The sequence below is a fragment of the Alexandromys fortis genome, unplaced genomic scaffold (assembly GCF_014885135.2).
Source record: "Alexandromys fortis isolate MF-2015 unplaced genomic scaffold, M_Fortis_MF-2015_v1.1 scaffold_22, whole genome shotgun sequence".
NCBI classification, from domain to species: Eukaryota; Metazoa; Chordata; class Mammalia; order Rodentia; family Cricetidae; genus Alexandromys; species Alexandromys fortis.
Genome location: NW_026067900.1, coordinates 4,766,656 through 4,788,907, shown reverse-complemented (window position 1 = coordinate 4,788,907; position 22,252 = coordinate 4,766,656). Strand labels below are relative to the sequence as shown.

The window sequence follows — 22,252 nt, the reverse complement described above, 5'->3', positions numbered from 1 at the left end:
TATATATATATCAAACTAACTAGTGTATATAAACCAAAGTATATGTGAAAAAAAAGTGACCAAAAAATGTCTAAGCATGATAAAATGTTACAGAAATCCAAGCACCCGAATGACTCCCAAGTATGGAAAATATCAATAAAAATAAACCAAGTCATAGCACAAGCAAATTTCCTGACAAGAGTCTCTATCTCTTTCTCACTCTCTCACACACACATATACACAGAGACACACACATACACATGCAGACACACACAGGTGCACACAGGTGCACAGAATCACACATAGATATAACATGGACACATACACACATACACACACATAGACACAGACACACATATATACATTGACACACATACACACACGTGCGTGCACATGCAGGCACATACAGGTGTGCACACACACAAGCCCACACATACATACGATATGCATGCATGCACACATACACATACAGGCACACACACACAAACCAGTGTAAAAAGCCACATTACAGGGAACACAACCCCACAGATGCATTTTGATTGAGACATTGCACTGTTACAATATGTTAGAAAATAAATGTGGATGCCATCCCTCCATCTATGAAGCAGTTTCAAATTATAGAATTGAGGGCAGCTAACTGAAAAATATTAATACCATCCCCAAAACCTTGAGAACAAGTTGGTCCTCTTGAGACTTTCATTAAAATGTTATTGCATGGGTCTAGTTAACCCATCTAAGGCTAGTTAACCCCCAGATTCTGAACGGCAGTACGTGTTATTTGTTAATGAGTGAAATATGACAGCCAACTATCAGAACCCAGCATTACCCACCATTAATTCTCCCTTCAACAACTGTATTGTATGTGTACACATGTGTGTGTAGGTGTGCCCACACATGTATGTTCACACTACATGGAGGCCAGAGGTTAATATCAGGTATCTTCCTCATTGGCTCTCCTCTTTATTTTTTGAAGCAAGGTCTCTCACTGAACCCGGAGCTCATTGGTGCAGCTATCCAGAGAGCTCCAGGAATCTGTCTGTCTCTGCCCTCCCAGTACTGGTGTTACAGTTGCGTTCTATGACACTCAGGTACTGGGGCCTCAAATTCAGGTCTTAATGTGTGTACAACAAACCCTTTACCCACTGATCCACCTCCCCACCCCTGTGTTGATAAAACCTATTTCTCCCTCATCTCATTCTTATTTACTAAGTAAACTTCCTTAATTATTTTATTTTATGTATGTGTTTGCTTGAGTGTATATATGTGTACCATGTGCACACAGTACCCACGCATGTTAGAAGAGGGCATCATACATCTTAAACTGGCATTTCAGATAGTAGTGAGCCTCCGTGTGGGTTCTGGATCCTCTGCAAAAGCACTAGTGCTCTTAACCACTGAGCAGTCTCTCCGACTCTCTGCCCTTCCTTTTCTGCCTGCTGAGCACAGCAGTCCTATTGGTTCTCACTGAGATCGATCCCCTCCCTATGCTGCACAGCACCGCAGGCTAAGCTCACCAATGTTCTGTTCCTCTCATCGTATTGCTGCCTCCGTGTCCTCAACCCGGAGGGTCTACAGCCCGATGCCTCTTAAATGACTGGAACACATATTTAAAAAGTTTTTTTAGCAGACCCTTTTACAGGCCTCACAAGAATTTCATTTTTGGCCAAAAGTCCTAGTGTCCAGAACTGCAGCCTATGGGAATTGTGGGTATTTGAAGTGCTGCCTACAGCTCAGGAAACACCCTTAGTGTGTGAGCTCCTTTCTCACGCAGATGGAAGAGCGAGGCTACTAAAGGTATCCTCCACCGCCACTGCACACAAAAATCCCCGGGCACTGTTTTCCGTCACCATCACATGAAATAATATAGAAGCATCCTGAACAGGTCTAGACAGGAAGCCTGCAGGCAGAGGGGCAAGCATCACAGCTCCCAGCAACAGGGGAGCAAACGGGCCTGCAGAGGTTGGGAGACTTGACCAAGGTCAGAGGACTAGCTAGTGGCAAGTGCGTCCTGAACCCAGGCCTCCTGACTCCAGGACGAGAGTTCCAGATAAAGAAATAGACGCCAATTGCCCGATGTTGACATGCAAAGGGGTTCTCGGCAGCAGTGTGAGTGAGATGGAGGCCTGCATCATTCCTTACTGGAAGGCCGTTGATGTGGGAGGTCCTTCTGTATATGTGCTGCTTTTATTGTCTAATGAATAAAGCTGTTTTGGCCAATGGTTTAGCAGAGTAAAGCAGGCAGGAAATTTGAACAGAGATAGAGAGAGTAGGCAGAGTCAGGGAGATGCCATGTAGCTGCCTAAAGAGACAGACAGAACCTTTCCCAGTAAGCCACAGCCTCATGGTGACACACGGATTAATAGAAATGGGTTAATTTAAGATGTAAGAGTAAATTAATAAGAAGCCTGAGCTAATAGGCCAAACAGTGTTGGAATAATATAGTTTCTGTGTGATTATTTGGGTCTGAGCAGTCGGGGAAAGGTAAGAGCAGTCTCTGCCTACAGGCAAGGCTTGTCCTTAGCAGGACCCCATATCTTCGCCCACTAGATGCCAATAGCTCTCCATTTGTTCCCAAAGTTCAACAACTAAAAAACCCTCCAGATATGCTAGGAACGTGGCTCAGTGGGTAGAGTGCTTAGCATGCACAAAGCCCTGGGTTCTTGACCAGCACCGCATAACCGGGGTATGCCGTTGTAACCTGTAATCCAGCACTCTCAAAAGGTAGGTACAGGAGGATCAGAAGTTCATGGTCATCCTCAGCTACATAACAAGTTTGAAACCAGCCTGGGATACTTAAAATCCTGGCTCTAAAATAATAATAACAAGGACAATCATAACAATAATATTTTAATTCTTCAGATAATGCCATGAAAGCAAACATCCCCAGGGTAGTAAAGGAAGAGACGATGAGCCCCAGCCCCAAAGGTGAGTCTAACTTGGCCAGAGCATTTGGTGAGAAGTTAAAGGCCTGGACAGGGCAGACAGGAAGTGTATAATTCAAGGAACTTCCCTGCCGGGCACAGAAAGGTTGATTCTGGGGAATGTGTCTACACATCTGAGAAAGCAGTAGTGAAGAAGTTGGCTCTGTGCACAGAGAAACAAAATCAGAAGAGGAACTTGTATTCTGGCTACGAGTCTGGGTCCAGGAAACTCAAGGCTTAGGGAGGAAGAATTGTCCAGCCAGGACCTGATCTGAAAAGTCCTCCCTTCTCAGCCCACCTCTGAAGTCAGCCTGCTGTTCCCACTCTGCCCACAAAGGCTCACACCCCCATCTGAGCCACTTTGAAGGAGTCGCTGCTGGGAGGCAGCATGGAACACGCCTGTATGGCAAGATTCAGGCTCTGTACACTTAGCACCTCCCACAGCGTTGGGTAAAGCAGCCGGGCACAAAAGAGAACCTACTGTAGGAATCCATTGACCCAAAGTTGAAGAACGGGAGAAATGTGTTCTCAATGATATAAGGCGGGGATGGGTATAACTGGTGATGGTATTGTGAGAGAAAATTGAGGGTGGACTTCTGGGCATGGAAACATATGTCCTGATCCTGAGGGAGTCTATCCTGCTTGTAAACAGGTTTAGGTTTACAGAGCTATACATTTAAGATGATCATGACTTCCTGTATACTTCTTACAAATAAACTCTCTGTCCTTGAAAATGAAAGGCGACTCTGGAGCCAAGTGGGTGTGAGTTCCAGTCCTGCAGGTGATTCTGGCCGTGTCAGAAGATTTTTGTAAGAGGGTAATGACCAGGGCAGGCCAGACAGGAAGTGCACAGTTTGTACAAATAGATCTGTTGTTAAAGGAGCCACGCTGGCGGGCACAGGAATGATTGAGAAGAGCTTGGCAGCCTGCTCTGTTGCCCCCCTGAGCTCACCTGCCACCACACTGAGTGCTGAGTCTGTGTAAGTGATGTCGCAACAGAAGTTCCTTCCTCACCCCAGCCACTGAGACAGGCATCAGCCTCTCTCTCTCGTCTAGTTTCTGCTCTGGGAGCTGTGCTTAGGCGCCGCCTCTATTTGCCGAGCTCTTTATCAGCGGATAGAATATTTACAGAGCACAGCGGAGTTGATTATAGAGTTCATTTTACTGGAGACTGGGGATTGTACTGTCTCCTCCGGAGTTATTCTTGGCACAGCAGCCCTTGCTCCCAGCATGCATTTCTTTACATCTGAAGGCCTCACCCCAGAACCTCAATGACACAGAACAGACCAGAACAGGTTTTCTCTTTCCCTTTCTCCAGCACTGCCTCAGGATGGTCTGCATGGTGTCTTCACCGTCACTTGTCCCTTGCTCTCTTTTATTCTTCCCTTTGGAAACTGGCTGATTCTGAAACCAACAAGCAGGTGCAGCAGTGTGTATCCGGCATCCAGGGACAGGCTGATGGACTTGTGCGTCACCTTTCCACATCTCACTTTGGGCCAGGCTTTGGGTTTTGTTTGTTTCGCTCATTTCTTTCCAGGGTGGAGCCTGTGCGGACCACAGAGTATGCATGTAGAGTCAGTACAATTTGCAAGAGCTGTTTTTCTCTTTCCACCATGTAGGTCCCAGGGATCAAACCCAGGTTCAGGCTTGGTACCAAGTACCTTTACCCTCTGAGCCATCTTACGCCATCCCATTTCTTTCTTTCTTCCCTTTTTCCCTTCCTTCCTTCCTTTGTTTATTTATTTATAAGTAGCTGGTCTAGATTTGTGGTTTTTGAACCTGTATTGGCCATGAAGGCCTTTTTACAAACAGACTCTCCATCAGAAAATGCTAGAACCCCAAAACAATGATACTTGTGTTGAAAAAGTAGAAGCGGGCAGCTTGGGAAGCTGCCCTCTCATCCCTGCATTCCTCCTCACTCCCACAGAAGGCCCTAACCACTCCCATAGGCTCTCAGGCGTGGGTGCTAAGCCCAGTGACTGAAAATTGCTGCGTTTGACTATTTAGCCAGTTACTTCCCTGCCACCTAAAGCACTGCTTTCAAGTATGTTGTTCCCGTTCGTTCCACAGATTTTAACCAAAAGATCCCCTGTAGCTAACATATATGTGCACAGACATGCTGAAAGGAAATACACAAAAAGTCAAGAGCTATCATATCTAGGGGAAGAGAACAGGCAGCACTGGGAGGGGGTGAGCTCAGGGCAACAGACTACGCTGCTCCTGTCTTCCTGGAATGATACATTAACACCGAAGCTTTCAGGAAGCTCTGTGGGACAAGGACGCAAAGGAAGCTGCTCACAGACAGAATTTCCCCAAGAGTCCAGAAGTACCCAGCCAAATAAGAGGAATGCAGCGACTGGGGGAGTTGGCACCATAAACATTGTGTCTGAGAGTCACTGCAGACGTCTCATCTGAGAGCCGCTGTCTGTCATTGGCTGTTAGGAAAGATTACCCCCAAAGCAGCAGCTTCCTAAAGTTTCTCTCTGGCCAGCAGGAAGCCCCCATTAAAGTCACTTAACACGGTTTCAAAGTCACATGGCCACAAAGCTCTTAACTCCACATAACCCATTCTGATATCTCCAGAAACAGTTTAGATTCAGAAAAGACATCATAAAGACCATTTTTTTTAATGTAATTGAAATGCTTAACATATAGCCAGGTGTGGTGGCACACACCTTTAGTCCCAGCACTCAGGAGGCAGAGGCCGGAGGGTCTCTGTGAGTTTGAGACCAGTCTGGTCTACATGGCAAGCTCCAGGACAGCCAGGACTCCACAGAAAGAACCTATCTCAAAAAGCAATTAATTAATTAATTAAATTCAATCGCTTAAAATAAAGAATCAGAGAGGAAGGAAGGGAGGAGGAAAATGGGGTGGTGTCTAGAGGGCTTTGAAGTAAACAAAACAAGGACTATCCATCATTCCAGAACTTTCTTCTTACCTGCAATGCCTTCTCCCCACACAGAGAAGGAGATGACTGTGGAAATGCACCAAGAGCTCCTAACTCCAGGAAAGGGGGCGGGTATTAGAAGGGAAGCAGGTAGACCACCTCTAGACTGCTCTTCCTCCTGGTATTGGTTCCACTATAACAAATCTTTCCCTAGAAAGGACAGATAAATGGAATTATCATGTTAATTTACTTCAGCTAATTAGCTCACCAATGTTCAGGCCTCGTGCTGGGTGCCAGGATCCATGAATTCATAACACGCATACAGCTCAGAGCCTGGTCATGAAGCCAACACCTTACAAAGGGCCAAATCCACCCTGGAAGGTCTGTGTAAGGCTTCTGAGGGGCAGAAGGAGCCCCCCCCCCCAGTCAGTTGCCAAATGAGCTGCCTGTGGCTCCCCAAGGTTGAAGGCTGAGGTACAAGAAGGTGAGAGAGAGCTTCTGCACTAGGCAAAAGGCCTATGGGCAGGAAATTCAGACAGAGGGACAGCCTGGTGCTGGGGGATGGAGGGCTGGGAACAGGACAATGTCCCTACCACGGTGAGTTGTCGTTGGCTGGTTTGAGAGGTGAAGGAAGAGGAAGAAGGAGTGAGAGATGACTGAGTGGGGATGCTTGGGTGCCTGGAGAGGGTTCTGAGAGCAGAAAGCAGAAGTCAGGACACACACTTGCAGGGGAGCCGCTGCAAGCTCAGCCCTTCCCCCATGAAGCATGTTATCTAGGAAGTCCAGGCTCAGGCGACAATCAGTGGGATCATTATAGTGATGAAAAAGATTGGGAGTCTCTCCCCTACTCTCTTCCTCTTTCTGGGGTCGCTGAGAGGAGGACAGACAATGATCAGAAGTTACCAGACTTTCTGTGATAGGCTCCTAGCAAGGTTCTCACACCGTCCATCTCTGACACCCCACACTGCTAATTCCTTTGAGACCGGCTATGCTGGTCTCACTGGGTCCTGCAGTGCCCCACCCCGACAACCTCTGTGGTCCATTATGCAGGGTCCTTGACACTCCTCAGTCCCGGCGACTTACCTAAACCCACATATCCTACCCTACTTGCCTACTCTAAACAGCCTGAGCCGAGCCATCTCCCTGCAAAGGCAAAGAACCAGGAATGTTCCAGGCAGAATAAGACTGGGCTGGGGGCTGAGCTCCAGGTTAGGTTTCCCTGAAGACACACTACCTTCAGTGAAGAGACCAGCTTCTAGTAATATGTTCCCTAATGTGTTCTCAAGTCCAGACATACAGAAGCTTTGTGTCCTAGTGCGGGCCAAGGCCCTAGGCTCTTCCCAACCTTGTGCTGGCTTCAGCTGCTGCCCCAGGATGGCCCTAGAGAACAGCATTCAGCAGGCCCAAGCCTTAGACTCCTGCTTACCTGCTTCTGTTCTGGTAACTCTTGTACTTCGCTGCTTGACTGGCCTCTCTGTAGGCCACCTCTTTCTGTGAAGGCCTTAGGCATTCTGGGGTGGTCCCTATCTTTGCTGATCCCACAAAGCCCCCTGTCCCCCATCATGACTGATCATATCTGGGGTACTGGCTAGCAGTTGCCTGCATTAAAGACTCTCATGACTTACCTGAGATCTGGTTCTTCCAAAGATCCTGGCTCATCTCAGCTGCCAGTGTGAACTACAAGTTCCTAGAGAAGCTGTTGCTCCTTCGAAACACTCATCACGTTTGTTTGACATGTCTAAGCTACGCTTATTGCAAGGACTCCATGGGCACCAGCCCAGAAGGACTGCCCGCTAGCCAGTTGTCTGACTCTCAAAGGTCCCAGAACAAAGGAGGAAAGGTCCAGGGCAGAGTGAGGGCATTCTCAGCAGGCTGTCTTCCCACATCCCTTCCAGAGCTCCACCAACAGTGCAGGCACCTTCGAGTTCCCACCCAGCCCTGGCTGCTCTGTCTACCCCTGGTATGCTCTGCTCCTTAAGGCTAAGCACTTGTCCATCTTCCAGGACCAGTTCTGCCCACAAAGGATGTTACCCACATGGGAAGTTCCCTGTGGGGCCATCTTTAGCCTGCTCTCTCAGGCCTGTCTCAGAGAGGGTGGCCTCTTAAAGAACCATTCATGAACCACAGTGTGTGTTATATCACAGTGTCTGGGTGTCTGGGTGTCTGGATAGCAGACATGATATCCAGGCATCTATCTGAATGGGAAACTAAGAAGACTCTTGGGCTTCTCAGTCAGGCAAGGAGAAGTCAGCTCTCAAAGTCCTTTTGGGGCAAAGGAAGAAACTTCATGAGCAGCTGCACGGAATTTAAACAGCCAGCACGGAAAACTGAAGAGAGAAATAACAAGTCAGCAACTTTTACTTAAGGACTTAACATTAGGTTTTAAGAGATCAGCATTCCAGCAGGTGGGTTAGTTTATGCCTGTAATCTCAGCTCTTGGGAGGCTAAGGCAAAAGAATGACCAGTTTGATGCCAGCCACAGATCCGGTCAGACTCTATTACAAAAACAAAAGGAAACCAAACAAAAGAAGAGGCAACTCTCCCATAGCTTAAGAGTTTAAAAAGTACAGAAGAGAACAGATTTACAGCCTTATCTTCCCTCTCCTTCCCTCTTCTATATCTTTTCGGTGTCTCTTCACACAGATAGAAGCAAATCTGTTTGTATTGGCTGTAGTTCCCCCACCCCGAAAGGCATCACGGCAGCCTAGCCAGCATTTGGTACAAATGATCACCACTAAGCAGTACATTCTAGAGATCCTTCCAGACTGGCACCAAGGGATTTGTCTCTGATTAGTGATCTGGACTCTACATGGACACTGGGGACATCTTCAGTATTTTATAATTATAGATGATACAATTGGGAATGGTTCTGTATTCATTATATTTCATAAATGCACAGACAGATCCACAGGGTAAGTTCCCAGAAAGTGAATACAGAGTAAATATATTTAGGGATCGTTAAGATGGCTCAGCTGGTAAAGGTGCTGCTGCCAGGCCCAAGCCTGAGGGCCTGCTCTCAATCCCCAGGACACATGGCGGAAGGAGAGAAACAGCTCCGTACATTCTCTTCTGGCCTGCCCAGGAGTGCTAGAGCATGGGCATAAATAAATGAGTTTTTTCAAAATCAGTGTGTTTAAGAGTTGTGATGTAGCTCAATAGGAGAGCACTCCTGGAGCGTGCGTAAGACCTTGGGTTCAGCCCAGAGTTCTGGAGAAGGAGGTAGAGAATAAATGCGTTTGTAACCTGCCTGCCTCTCCTTGGGAGTTGCACAGTTTTTCACTCTGCCAGCCTGTCAAGAAGGTATGCGGTCAAGTAGAAATGCGTACTCCTCAAACAGTGAGATTGTCTCAGCACACCTTCAGTTTGTGTTTCTCTTCTGAGGACTGAGGTTTGGATCTTCCCGCGTGTTAGAGAGCATCTGCATTCCCTTTTCTGTGAAATGGCTCTGTCCTATGAGGCAACTGCAGGCGGTGCTTTACACATTTGTCTCCTTTTTTTTTTTTTTTTTTGATTTTTTGAGACAGAGTTTCTCAGTGGCTTTTAGTTCCTGTCCTGGAACTAGCTCTTGTAGACCAGGCTGGCCTTGAACTCACAGAGATCCGCCTGCCTCTGCCTCCCAAGTGCTGGGATAAAAGGCTTGCCGCCGCCACCGCCCAGCTTTGTCTCCTTTACTTAGAGTCCTGTGCAGTTCTATACAGTGCTATACAGCGCTACCTGTAAACTTGCCCAAGGTGTACCCACACATCAGTGCACATGCCGGTGTGCATGTGGAGGTTAAAAGACAAACTCCCCCCCCCCTTTTGGAGGGGTGAGACAGGATATCTCTGTGTAGCTCTGGCTGTCCTGGAACTCTCTCTGAGTCCAGGCTGGTCTTGAAGTCACAGAAATCCTCCAGCCTCAGCCTCCCAACTGCTGAGATTAAAGGTATGCACCACCACGGCCTTGCTAGAGTTCAACTTTCAAGAGTCAGAAGTTCTCAACATCTACCCTGTGAGTTTGCAGGCTCAACTCAGGCCAGGCTCCTTCTCTTAACCACAAAAGACAAGGCCTTCTATGATAATGCAGGTTTAGAGGCGTCCCAAGAGCTCCCAAGTCAACTGCCCCAGATATGGTGCCAAGGAGTCTGTATGCTAAGCCCATGAAGCACAAATTGGGTAAAGACCACAAAGACTAGGAGGGCAATGTCCTCTCAGTGGGGGTCAAGGGCAGCAAGCTGGCCGGGTGTGTCTCACTTCCCTGTTAGAATGGCGACTGAAAGTCTAGTCTGGCCACTAGATTTCCTCCTTTGGACAGAAAGTCCCAAGGCCAACAGAAGAAGGGACTCAGCAAACTTCGAACTGAGTGTACATCCGAAAGGGAACTAGGAAACAGGAATCCCCCCTTCTCCAGAGGGGCCTGCTTTTCCTGGCACAGAAGAACCCCGTCAAGCCAGTCATCTGAGGCACAAGGCTACCTAAGGAATACAGAATTCACAAACCTCACAGAAAGCTGCCAAACAGGATGGTGAAGACTTGGGCGGAGAAGAACAGCCAAGTATCTGGAAGGAACCGTGGGTTACATCAGAGAAGAGATCTGACATGCGCTCTGACAGAAATGGGGGTAGGGGATGCATTGACCTCCAAGCTCCAGCTAAGTGCAGTGGCTCAGCACTCAGGAGACTGTATGGGGGCAGGGCATGTAAGTGTAGGTCAGTTGGTAGAGTGCTTCCTTAGCAAGCACAGAGCCCCAGTGCTACATAAATTCAGTGTAGTGGTGCATTCCCGAGATGGAGACAGGAGGATGGGGAGTTTCAGATCATCCTCAACTACACAGGGAGTTTGAGGTCAGCCTGGGCTACATGTGACCCTGTTTTAAAAAAGGGCAAAAAAAAAAAAAAAAGAATGCAATGGAGTTGGGCCTAAGTATACCACAGTTGGTGATCTCAGTCCAGGCTTTTCTACAGGAAAGCCCTTATGAGGGTCCACTCCGAAGAGCACATCCCTCATGCTTCAGCACGTACTTCCCATACTGGGATGACTTCTGCTTTACAGCATAATCTTGGGGTATTTAGCCAAGTTAAGGCCTAATGCTGTTCTGATGGCACAAGCATTCACCTTTGGAACAGAAGGCGGCAGCAGCTCTGAGACGGGGTGCACCTACAGAGCACAGCCCCTGAAGCTCTGAGATGGGGTACACCTGCAGAGCACAGCCCCTGAAGCTCTGAGGTGGGGTGCACCTGCAGAGCACAGCCCCTGAAGCTCTGAGGTGGGGTACACCTGCAGGCCACGGCCCCTGCAGCTCTAAGAGGGCAAACCTGCAGGTCAGAGCCAGCTGCAGCCCTAAGAGGGCATGCCTGGAGACCAGAGCAGCACCCATATGCCCTGACTGCCACTTCCCTTTTTACTTGGTTAACTCTGACCTCGAAGAAACCTTCCCCCTGGATCTTTCCATACTGAAAGCCTGCGGTGGCCTTAGCACACATATATCTTAGAACCAAAATGACCCTGGCAGTTTCTCCAAGGTTTTTGATTGTTGGGGATGGAAATCGGGATCCAGCTGGTTTTCGGGGTTAGAACCTTGGTCTGGTTGAGTCAAGAAGCTTAGCGTGCCTCACTCTATCACCCAGGAGACCTCAGAGGGACCCAGTGGTTCACAAAGTAGGCGTTTCAAAGCCCTTATTGTCCAAATGAGAAGTGAAAAAGCTTGCTTGGGGTCAAAGGTCTCTTGAAGACACATGGAAGAGGGATCTTTCTGCACAAGGGAGGCATAGGAACATCAAGAAAGTTCTAGAGTGCCCAAAGTCAGATCGTCTATAAAGGAGATGTACAGACTCAAAAAGGAACCTGCTCAGGCCAGGGGTGTGGCTCACTTGGTTGAGTGTTTGCCAAGTCTGCGTAAGGCCTTGGGTTTTATCCCCAGCACTGCACAAACTGGGTGTGGGGATGTGTCTGTAATTCCTGACCCGGGGAACTGGAAGAAGAGGATGAGAAGTTCTAGACCTTTCTTGGGTATATAGTAAATTTGAGCCCAGCCTGGGACATGTGAGACCTTGTCGGCAGGAGAACGAGATGGCTCAGTGGGTGAAGTGGTTGCCACACAAGCCCGGTGGCCTGAGTTCAATCCCCAGAATACACTGAGAGGTGGAAGAGGAAAACTGACTCCACAAGGTTGTTCGTCACAGACAGACCAACAGACACACACACACACACACACACGCACACGCACACACGCACGCACACACACACACTTCTTTTTAAGGTAGGTAATGAACTTTAAAGATTCAGCATCTGTATTGCTGGAAATGCCTTCTCCTGGAGACCAGTCCTCTATGAGGTCTCTACACCTGCCATGGAGGGGTCACATTTCCACCACTGGAAAACAGTTATCAAAAGTGTGGTGGACTTCATGTGTAAGAGTGTATCCTGCAGGCTTGGCCAAGCAGGTGAATGGGTCTGTCCCAGAGGTGACTTGGCTTCCAGGATTCTGAAGGAGCACCTTCAGGTCCTAGTGGAGAATACGCAGGAACTGGGTCTCTTCGAACCTGCTTCTGAGCCCTACATTCAGTTATTTAACCTCCCTAAAGACCACAAGAGCACTTACCTCCCAGCACTGCGAGGATGAAATGGCGTCTGTGCAGACCGTTTAGGAAAATGGCGGCAGAGTAGTGGGTTGCAGGGAAATCTGGGTTGACAATACAGCTCCGTGCGTAAAAGTACTTGCTGTGTAAGCCTGACAGCCTGAATTCAATGCCAGGAACTCACGGTGGAAAAAGAGACCAGAATCCCCCAAAAGTTGTCCTCTGACCTCCACATGCACACCATGGCATGCACACATGCACACACGTGCCCCACACCCACACAGTGATAATGAATAATAAAAAAAGAAATTTTATAAAGAACTAGATCTAAGACTGGCCAAGCTTGAGCCCAGCACATCTGCTTCCTGTGTGACCTTGGTCAATACTCTTAACCTCCCTGAGTTTGGATAACTCCTTTGTAACATGAACGGGGGCCAGGCCTGCTTGTTTTGGGGGGTTTTTGTCCTGCCCGGTCCCCCAGCTGTTTAGTCCCAAAGAAAATCACACATAGGTCTCCATAAATTATAAGCTGATTGGCCCATTAGCTCTAGCCTCTCATTGGATAACTCTCACATCTTGATTAACCCATTGTTTTGATCTATGTTAGCCATGTGGCTCAGTACCTTTTTTCAATGGGGCAGATCACATCCTGCTGCTTTGGTGGTCTGGGCAGGAATGGGAGGAATCAACTTCCTCCTTCCCAGAATTCTCCTGTTCTCATTACATCATTTCTACTTCCTGTCCGGTTTTCCCACCTATACTTCCTACCTGGCCAATCAACATTTATTTAAAACATGATTGACAAAAGACAGACAATTCTCCCGCACCACTCCTTTTTCATAGGGATGTCACGAGGCTTGGATAAGAGAAGGGACATCAAGTGACAAGAATGTGATAGTCTCACAAACATTGCCTCTATTTATATTGACTTTTTAAATATCTTCATCATTTTATATTGAGTCCTGTGTCCTCCATCTTACTCACCCCACATCACTTTTATTTATTGTGCATCTGTGTATGTGTGTGTACATGTATATGTGTGTACATGTTTATAATTACCATATATAGGTGATGCGTACACTGGTGTGTGCATGCTGTAGAGGTCAGAGGTCGTGTATCTTCCTATATCATTCTACACCTTATTTTCTGGGACAGGGTGTGCATACTAGTTTTTATTGTCACAACTGACACAACCCAAACCCACCTAGGAAGAGGAAACCTCAACAGAAAAACTGCCTCCATCAGTCTGGCCTGTGCCTTGTCTGTGAGAGATCATCTTGATTGAGGATCGCTGTGAGAGCCCACAGTGGGGCTGGAGCAACCCCAGGCAGGCAGGACTGGGCTGTATAAGAAAGCTAGCTGAGCAAGCCAGAGAATTAATGAGGGACCCATCAAGAAGCATTCCTCCGCGAGTTCCTGCCCTGGCTTCCCTCAGTGACGGACTGTGACCCGGAAACGTTAGATGAGATGAGTCCATCTCTCCCCAAGCTGCTCTTTATCGCGGTGTTTATTACAGCAGAAAACAAACTAGAACCCAAGGTCTCTCACTATACCTGGGACCGTCAGAGTCAGCAAGACTAGCTGGCCAGCAAGCCACAAGCGTCCTCTCATGTCTGCCTCCAACCCTGGGATTGCAGGCCTGTGCTGCCACGCCTAGCTTTTCACTCATGGTCTAGAGACCCAACATCAGGTCCTCACGCTTGCATGGCAAGTACTTTAATAGCTGAGCCATGCCTCCAGCCCCAGCATCACCTTTAATGAGACTTCTTGGCTTCCGCATGAGTTCTGTCTTGATTAGGGTTTCTGTTGCTGTGGTGAAACACCATAACCAAAGAGCAAGTTTGAGAAGAAAGGGTTGATTTGGCTTACTCTTATAGTTCATCCCGGAAGGAAGTCAGGGCAGGAACTCAAGCCAGGCAGAGTCCTGGAGGCAAGAGCTGATGCAGAGGCCATGGAGGAGTGCTGCTTTACTGACTTGCTCCCCCTGACTTGTTCAGTCTTCTTTCCACCAGCCCAGGGATGGCTCTACCTACAATAGGCTGGATAAGAAAATGCCGTACTGCCAGATCATATGGAGGTATTTTCTCAGTGTAGGTTCCCTCCTTTTAGATAGCTCTAATTTACATGTGGAACTGACGTAAGAGTAGCCAGCAAGGATTCCTTGGTCCAGAGGTAAGTCCAGCTGACACCTAGGGAGGGTTTTGGCTGTAAGATGCTTTACCATCATGTCAAAACAGCAATGTCAGTTAATCAAGTCTTCTCATACAAGCCAGCCAGCCTGGGGGGAGCAATTCTCTAAGGAGAAATGTTCTCTGTGAAGTTAAGTTTATAAAAAGAGACCAGTCAGGAATATATCGCTTATCCTGTGACAGGGAAGAGGATACACACATTAGCAAACACTCCCCAGGTGGAATATTACATTAACACCACAGAAACATGGAGGAATGTTTATTGTGTTCTGTGAAATAAAAATAAAAAGGTCACCTGCACAGTTGTGTAAAAATGTATATTTACTTCTGCATGTAGACTAGAAACACAGAAAACAAGAAGTCTATCTGTTGGAGAATAAGCTTGTAAGGTATTTTTAAAATTCTATTTTCTATTGTTAACTCAGTTTTTTATGCAACAGTATAATTTTAAATGAGGGGGGAAAAAACCAACAAAACAAAACAAAGACATCTAAAAACTAAGCTTGCTCCAGAAACTGGTTAGCCAAAAGACAGATCTCTGCTGTTGGAAAGTGGGGAGCACACACAAGTGTAGATACAGGGAGGGGTGAATGAGGAAGTGAGCCAATAAATAAACAGGAACCACCCACCACACAGGGCCACTGCAGGCACAAATTCAAATCTAGCCCATCTACTGCTCAGTAGGTAGATTGTCCACGGATGATAAACCCTAGATCAAAGATCAACTACCTGCATAACCATAGAGGAGGCTGCACTTGGGGCAGAAGCCCATGTCCTGCTTTTCTCCTCATGGGTAACCAGCTGTGTGAGCTGCAACAGATGGACCAGATTCTGCACCCTCACAGATAACTGCTGTGGGAGCTCCTTCTGCTCCTTGAAGGCTATTGGCTGAAGGAGCCAAAGGAGCTCCCACAGCATAAAACAACCATTTGTTTAGGTATTACTTAAAATCCATCTTCTCATTCCCACCATTCTTTATCTCTGAGGGGTTTTCAGGCTTGGAAGAAGAAGCCATCCGAATCCAGCATATTTCTCTATCTTTTGTGGAAGCCTAAACTCATTGAAACAATTGTCTAGGACCTGTGAGATGGTTTAGCGGTAAGGATGCTTGTTTTCCAGCCTAGTTACAACCACCAAACCCATGGCATAGAAGAGGAGCAGTTCCCACAGGTCTGACATCCTCTGACCACCATACATGCATACCACAGATGCAGACCTACACATACATGTACACCACACATGCACAACACACATGCAGACACACACACCACACATGCACACCATACGTGCAACCACACATGCACACCACACATGCACACCATACGTGCAACCACACATGCACACCACACATGTACACCATACATGCAGACCCACACCCACACATTAAACACATTGTTAAAAGAAATTAAATTCAATCTGAGTTTTAGACTCCACCAATTTCTGAAGTGTAAATACTCCCCTGCCGCCAGTTTCAAAGAACCATGGCAGCGCTAGAGAGATGGCTCAGTGGTTCAGAGAACTTGCTTCTCTTGCAAAGAACTTGGGTTCAATTCCCATCACCCACAAGGTGGTTTCCAATCATCTCTAACATGGTGGTTTCAGGAAGATCCAACACTTTCATTCAACATCCTTGGGCACTGCACTCAGGTGGTGCACATACGCACAACTCATACATTTATACATAAAAAATAAAATTTAAAAAATATATAGAAACCAAAGTACTGAGGTTGCAATGTGGACCATGGAGACTGGAGAAGCGTGGCTGAGTGGGGTGACAGCCCTCACCCAACACACAGATTCCCACAGAGTTCTTTCTAGAAAGTTCCCAGAGATCTTTCCTGGGACTAGGACTCCAGGAAGTTGGCATGTGGCTCTTAGTAGTCAAAGCCATTCTCTATGCCTCCTGTTGGCTGCTTGACCAGTGAGATTGTTAGATGTGCCTATCCCTCCTCAAAAGTCACAGGCCCCTTGTCAGTCAGTCTATATAAATGACCCTGATTAAATCCAGTCTCTCCTTTTGTTAAGTGACTCATGCTTCATTCCCCACCACTGCCTAAAATAGGGTGGTAGAGGCACACACACACACACACGTACACATACATATACACACAGGCATACCACATAAACACAGACACTCACACTCAAGTACACATACATATACACACAGTCACACCACACATGAACACATGACACACAGAAGCAGACACACATGCACCTGCACAGAAGTACACACACACATATACATACATATGTGCATACACTGTAGAGGTGAAAGCTGGAGAATCAGGATTTCAGGGGATTTAAAGAGGAGACTTAACTCTTTCCCTCCGTTTAGTTTCAAGCAGGTGCTCTCAGCATAGCTATGGATGCCACCAGACAAGAAACTGTAAACTTAGTTAAACCATTATGAGATTTGTGTGTATGGGGGGGGTCTGTTTTTATTTTATGGTTTTGTAACTGAACTCTTAGGTCTCCTACATGAACTTCATGCCCCAGTGTCAGAAAAGATAAACATATATACTCTCTCTAAACCCACAGGCTGGATACTACTGTGTGGCCCAAGATGATTCTTTTTCATCCAGTGTGGCCCAGAGAAGCCAAGAGGTTGGACATCCATGGGAAGCAATGCGTTTTCACCTCTGACTTACAATAATCCTAGTGGGAGTGTTTCGGTTAGTCTGTTATTACAGAGGAGACTGAGAGGTTAAGGCCATGGAGCCTTAGCAGCAGAACTGAGACTCAAGCCAGGCAATTTGGCTACAGAGCACCGGCCCCTAATATTCTCCAGCACTGTGCCCCACTGTGCATCAACAAGCTAGGCTCAGAAGAGGATCCCTAATGGACTCCTACAGGTCCAGATAGGAAAAAGAAGCCAGAAACCTAAGAATAGCATTCCCAATTTATGTTCTTTTAAAAATATTTATTTTTATTATTTTTAATTATGTGTACAGGAGTGTCTCTGTGTGGGCATATTGCACCTGAGTATTGTTGCCCAAGGAGGTCAGAGGCGTCAGATCTCCTGAAGCTGAAGTTCTAGGTAGTTGTGAGTCACCTGAAGTGGATGCTAGGAACCCAATTCAGATCCTCTACAAGAGCAGTTTGCAATCTTAACCTCTGAACTATCTCTTCAGCCATCTCCCCCTTTGTGAGACAGGGTCTCATGTAGCCCAGGCTGGCCTCAAACTCCCTGTGTAGTTAAGGATGATCTTGAGTATCTAATCCTCCTGCCTCCCACTTCCAATGACTAGGATGACAGTTTGTGCCACCACATGGGGCTTATGCAGTGCTAGGAATAAACCCAGGGCTTTGTGAAGGCTAGGCAAGCACTCTGCCAACTGAGCTACAATGCCTAAGCCTCACACAAGGAATTCCAAAGTCAACATGGCCTAACTTTAAAACATTGGCTTGATGCCAGCAGCCACAGAGTGGCAGCTACATTTATTTCGTGGGAATGTTCCATCCTGGGCAGAGGATGTGGTTGGAGAATTTTCAGGGACACTGAATTATGGTCTTCCAGAGGACTCCTGCCAGGTCTGGGAATATTTTCAACAATACGTGTTTCAGAACAAGAGTGTGGTGAGCACACACACAGACACACACTCACACGTATACACACTCAACCACAATTAAATAATGAATTTGTAGAGATGTTTTGCAAACAGCTCTGCAGGGGTACATTAGTACCCAAGGCCTCCATCTCGTGCACTTGCTTCATTAACTTCACCCAGTACCTGGCAAGCACCTGGCATGCGCTCAGCCAAGCAGAAACATCCTGCACAGGCATTGCAGGCAGAGGAAGTAAGGCCAAGCAGAGCCTTCAACTGGCTTTCTCCTAGGCCAGATGGCCTAGCTCAGTTGCCCGAAGTCACCCACATGATGATGTCTTTGCCCAAGAGAAGAGGAAGTAATTTGTTCTGGTATGGATTTCCAAGGATCTTCTAACACAGAGCTGGCTTGAGAATGCAGAAATCGCGGCAAGGAATAATATCCAAAAATCCTTTTGTCTAAAGGAGAAGGTGTTTGGCATCCTTGGGAACTTACTAGACCGCAACCCAAGGTCTCCTATACCCCCACCACCTGCTTTCCCAAGAAAGAGAAGTAGATTCTCCTGAAGTAGCTATTTACTTCAGGTAATATTGCCTCTCCAAACCACAGTACCATCTGGCTTCATATCACTGGAGTCCTTGTCTCTTAAGACGTGAGAGACTGAAGAGATGGCTCAGTCATTAAGAGCATTTGCTGCTCTTGTAGAGGCCCTGAGTTTAGTTCCCAGCACCAAAAACAGGCTATCTGTAATTCAAGCTTCATGGAATCCAATGTCTTCTTCTGACCTCATGTGTACACACACACACACACACACACACACACACACACACACACGAGCACCCACACCCATGCCAACAAACACACAGACATACACATGAACGTCCCACACAAGAAAAAATGCTGAAAACATGAGCTGTGAATGCAGGTCAGCAGCAGAGTGCTTGCCAACATGTGTGAGGCCCCAGGTTCGATTCCTGGTCCTGGGAATACCAAGATGCTGAAAACACTGTGAGTGTGTATGAACTTACACAGAGCTATAAACAAGACTAACAAGACTGCTCTTGGGAATATCTACTAGAGATCACATAGATTTTGGCAAAGATTTAAACATAAAGATGGCCATTGAAGTATTGTTCTAAATACAGAAAAAAAATCTGGCAACAAACTAAATATAAATGAAACAGATAAATCATACCACCTTTCAAAAACATGTTTGTGAAGAATTTTTACTGCTGTGAAAAGCCGCCATGGCAGGAGAGGAAGCATATAAAAACCATTCATATCTGATGCCAGAAAAAGGCCAAACAGATACCTATAGAGAGACTGGAGAAATGGGTCGGTGGTTAAGAGCACACACTGCTCTTACAAAGATCTCAAATTCTGTCCCCCAAAACTCATGTTGGGTGGATCACAACTGTCTGTAACCCTAGCTCCAGGGAATCTGATGCCCTTGGCTCTATGGATGCCTGTCTTCGTGTACACATAGTCATAGACAGACTCACACACATGCATATAAATAAAAATAAAATAAATCTTTTTTTTTTTAGTGTGTTGGCCAAATGTCTCGGGTGGAGGGGGACTGAAAGGAAATGCACCCAATGTTACATGATCTGAGGCCCCTCCCAGGAACCTGACCTCACAGTGTAAGTTTTAGGATGTTTCCTTAACAATCTGTCTTGGGGCCTGTGAGACGGCTCAGTGGGTAAAGGCACTTGCAGGCAAGCCTGGCGACCTGAGGTCAATTCTTGGGACCCACATGGTGGAAAAAGAGAACCAACTCCCAAAAGTTGCCTTAAGAACTCCACACATGTACCGAGGCACATGCATACATTCATACAATACACATGCAAATGAATAAAATATAATACAAAATCACTTAATCTATCTTGCTTGGTTTACTACCATTATTCTGTCTCCATGCCAGTCTCTTCAACTAAGGTCGAGTATCTTCTCTGCATCATGCCCTTCCACGGGTCGCACGTCTAAGTGCTGGAGCTGCGCAAAGTAGCACGAGGCCCCTCTCCGCAGCATCCCTCCGACTTGTACGTCCTCCACCGAATCGCATCAGACTCCCTTTTCTTCCTTCATTTCTCTTGGACATGAGTTTAGAAAAATCTTCAGCCTAGACTCCACCGCAGCTTCATCTTCTCTGGGTACCTCCCCAGCCCCCCTCATGGCATCCTCACTGTAGCCTTAGGGCAGCCATATGTTTTCCCACCTACTTCCAGCTCAGACCCAGCCAGGCCTGGAGCATCAGCGGTGAGCAGCACGGGTTAGCTGAGCGCTGGCTCCCTCCTCACACGCATGCGCGGGGAAGGAATCCAAAGGCAGAAGGGGAGAGCCGATCGCTCTGTTTTCCCTGGGCTTCTATCTGAAAACTCTTCCATCCTGCTCAGCTGGCAGGCCCTGGGTACCTGGGCTAAGACATGTTCTCAGATGTAAATCCAGAGTCAATACACACAGGAAGGAACTGGCCCTGGGAGGCCAGCAGGGGTACATTTTCACAGAAAGACAAGATTCGCAGATGAGAAGGACCAGATGCCAGGGCTGGATCCAAGCTTAGTCCCACAACCCACCCTTACCTAGGTGCTAAGTCTGTGGTAGGCGTTGTTCTCAGCACTTGACAAAGCTGCCTGAATCTTCAACCACCCCAGGAGATGCCTACTGTTTTCATCCTCATTTTCTTTTCCATGTGTGCGTGCGTGTGTGCGTGCGTGTGTGTGTATGTGTAGTGGGGCATTTGTGTGTTAGAAAGCACGAGCACACCCCACAGCATATGTGTGGAGGTCAGAGGACAACCTGTGTGATGGCAAATTTTAACTGTCTACTTGACACAACCTAGACTAACCTGGGAAGAGTTTCAGTGAAGGGTTATTCCCTAGGTCAGTCAGGGTGGCCTGTGGCATTCTGCGAGGGGTTGTCTTGATTACCTTAATTGATGAGAGAAGATCTAGCCTGAAAGTGGGCAGTTTGCAGCCCTGGACTGGCTTAGAGGATGCTAGTGAGGGCTAAGCATGCATGCATTCATTCACGCTCTGCTTTTAGTGGTCACGTGACTGCTGCTGATTCAGGGTCTTCTCTTAACTTCCTGAACCGAGGACTGGAACCTGGAATTGTAAACCAGAGAAGCCTTTCTTCCCTAAGTTGCCTTTGGTCGGGACATTTTTTTTATAATTTATTTATTTATTAAAGATTTCTGTCTCTTCCCCACCGCCGCCTCCCATTTCCCCCCTCCCCCAACCAAGTCCCCCCTCCCTCGTCAGCCCAAAGAGCAATCAGGGTTCCCTGCCCTGTGGGAAGTCCAAGGACCACCCACCTCCATCCAGGTCTAGTAAGGTGAGCATCCAAACTGCCTAGGCTCCCACAAAGCCAGTAAGGAGACAGAGACAGAGACCCACATTGGTCGGGACATTTTATCACAGCAGTGGAAATGCAGCCAGAACAGCCTGGGATGCCGAACACACATTGCAGGGCCCGGTCTTATGTCTTAGGTTTGCAAGGCAAGCACATTACCAACTGACCTGTCCTCCCAGCCCCCACTGCATTAAGTCCAAGGTCTTTGGCATCCATGTTCTCTCCTGCTCAGCCTCTCTCTGCGTCTTTGGTCACGAGTTCTCATGCCTCTGAGTCATCCTGCATGCTGTTCCCTCAGCTGGAGGGCCCCACTCCCCAAACACACACAGCTCCAGTAACTCTCAGCATTCAAGGACAATCTGTCACCCTTGAGATTCCCCGCTATTGCTCTACAGTGAGTCCCTTCAAGGTTTAGGTTACATATTATGTCTACAGTGAGAGCAGGCTGAGCTTGGAGGGGTGACATGTAGTGACATCCTCTCTCTCTCTCTCTGCTGGCTCTCTCTAGCCCTGGAGACAGAGCTGGGTTCAAATCCTGACTGCCTCTTCCTACCAGTGTAACCTGGGGTGAAGCTCACTGTGTGCCGGCCTCAGTCCCAGCGCCTCACCTACATTCCCCAAGCCTCGGAGACAGTACCTCGCTGGCTGCTTACCAGGTGGAAGGTCAGGTCACTCCGCTTGTGTGGGGACTTCCCAAGTCCCCCACTACCATCTGGCCATCCCACCATGAATATCCTTGGGCTCCTCAAAGATGGAGTTCATGCTGGTTCCCAGGACCTCTCAGTAATCACCAGCTGGAGCTCAGAACCACCTATGGGCC

The 22,252-nt window shown here is 47.5% G+C and overlaps 1 protein-coding gene and 1 long non-coding RNA gene across 4 annotated transcripts in view; one reads left to right on the top strand and one right to left on the bottom strand.

Moving 5' to 3' along the window:
• The window catches only part of Lipc (lipase C, hepatic type), a 130,830-nt gene that overhangs the window by 83,952 nt on the left and 24,626 nt on the right, over positions 1–22,252 (top strand). For 2 of the 3 annotated variants that reach the window (XM_050125381.1, XM_050125390.1), the window contains exon 2: positions 2,839–2,904. The exons of the other annotated variant lie outside the window; for it this stretch is intronic. In XM_050125381.1, the coding sequence (XP_049981338.1) occupies positions 2,839–2,904 (66 nt within the window). The remainder of the gene's footprint in view (positions 1–2,838; positions 2,905–22,252) is intronic. 3 annotated transcript variants of the gene reach the window in all.
• LOC126490473 (uncharacterized) lies at positions 2,918–22,196 on the bottom strand. Its single transcript, XR_007589190.1, has 3 exons — positions 22,086–22,196; positions 5,839–5,997; positions 2,918–4,445 (listed from the first exon to the last, which is right to left on the bottom strand). It is a non-coding gene; the product is annotated as an uncharacterized lncRNA (long non-coding RNA).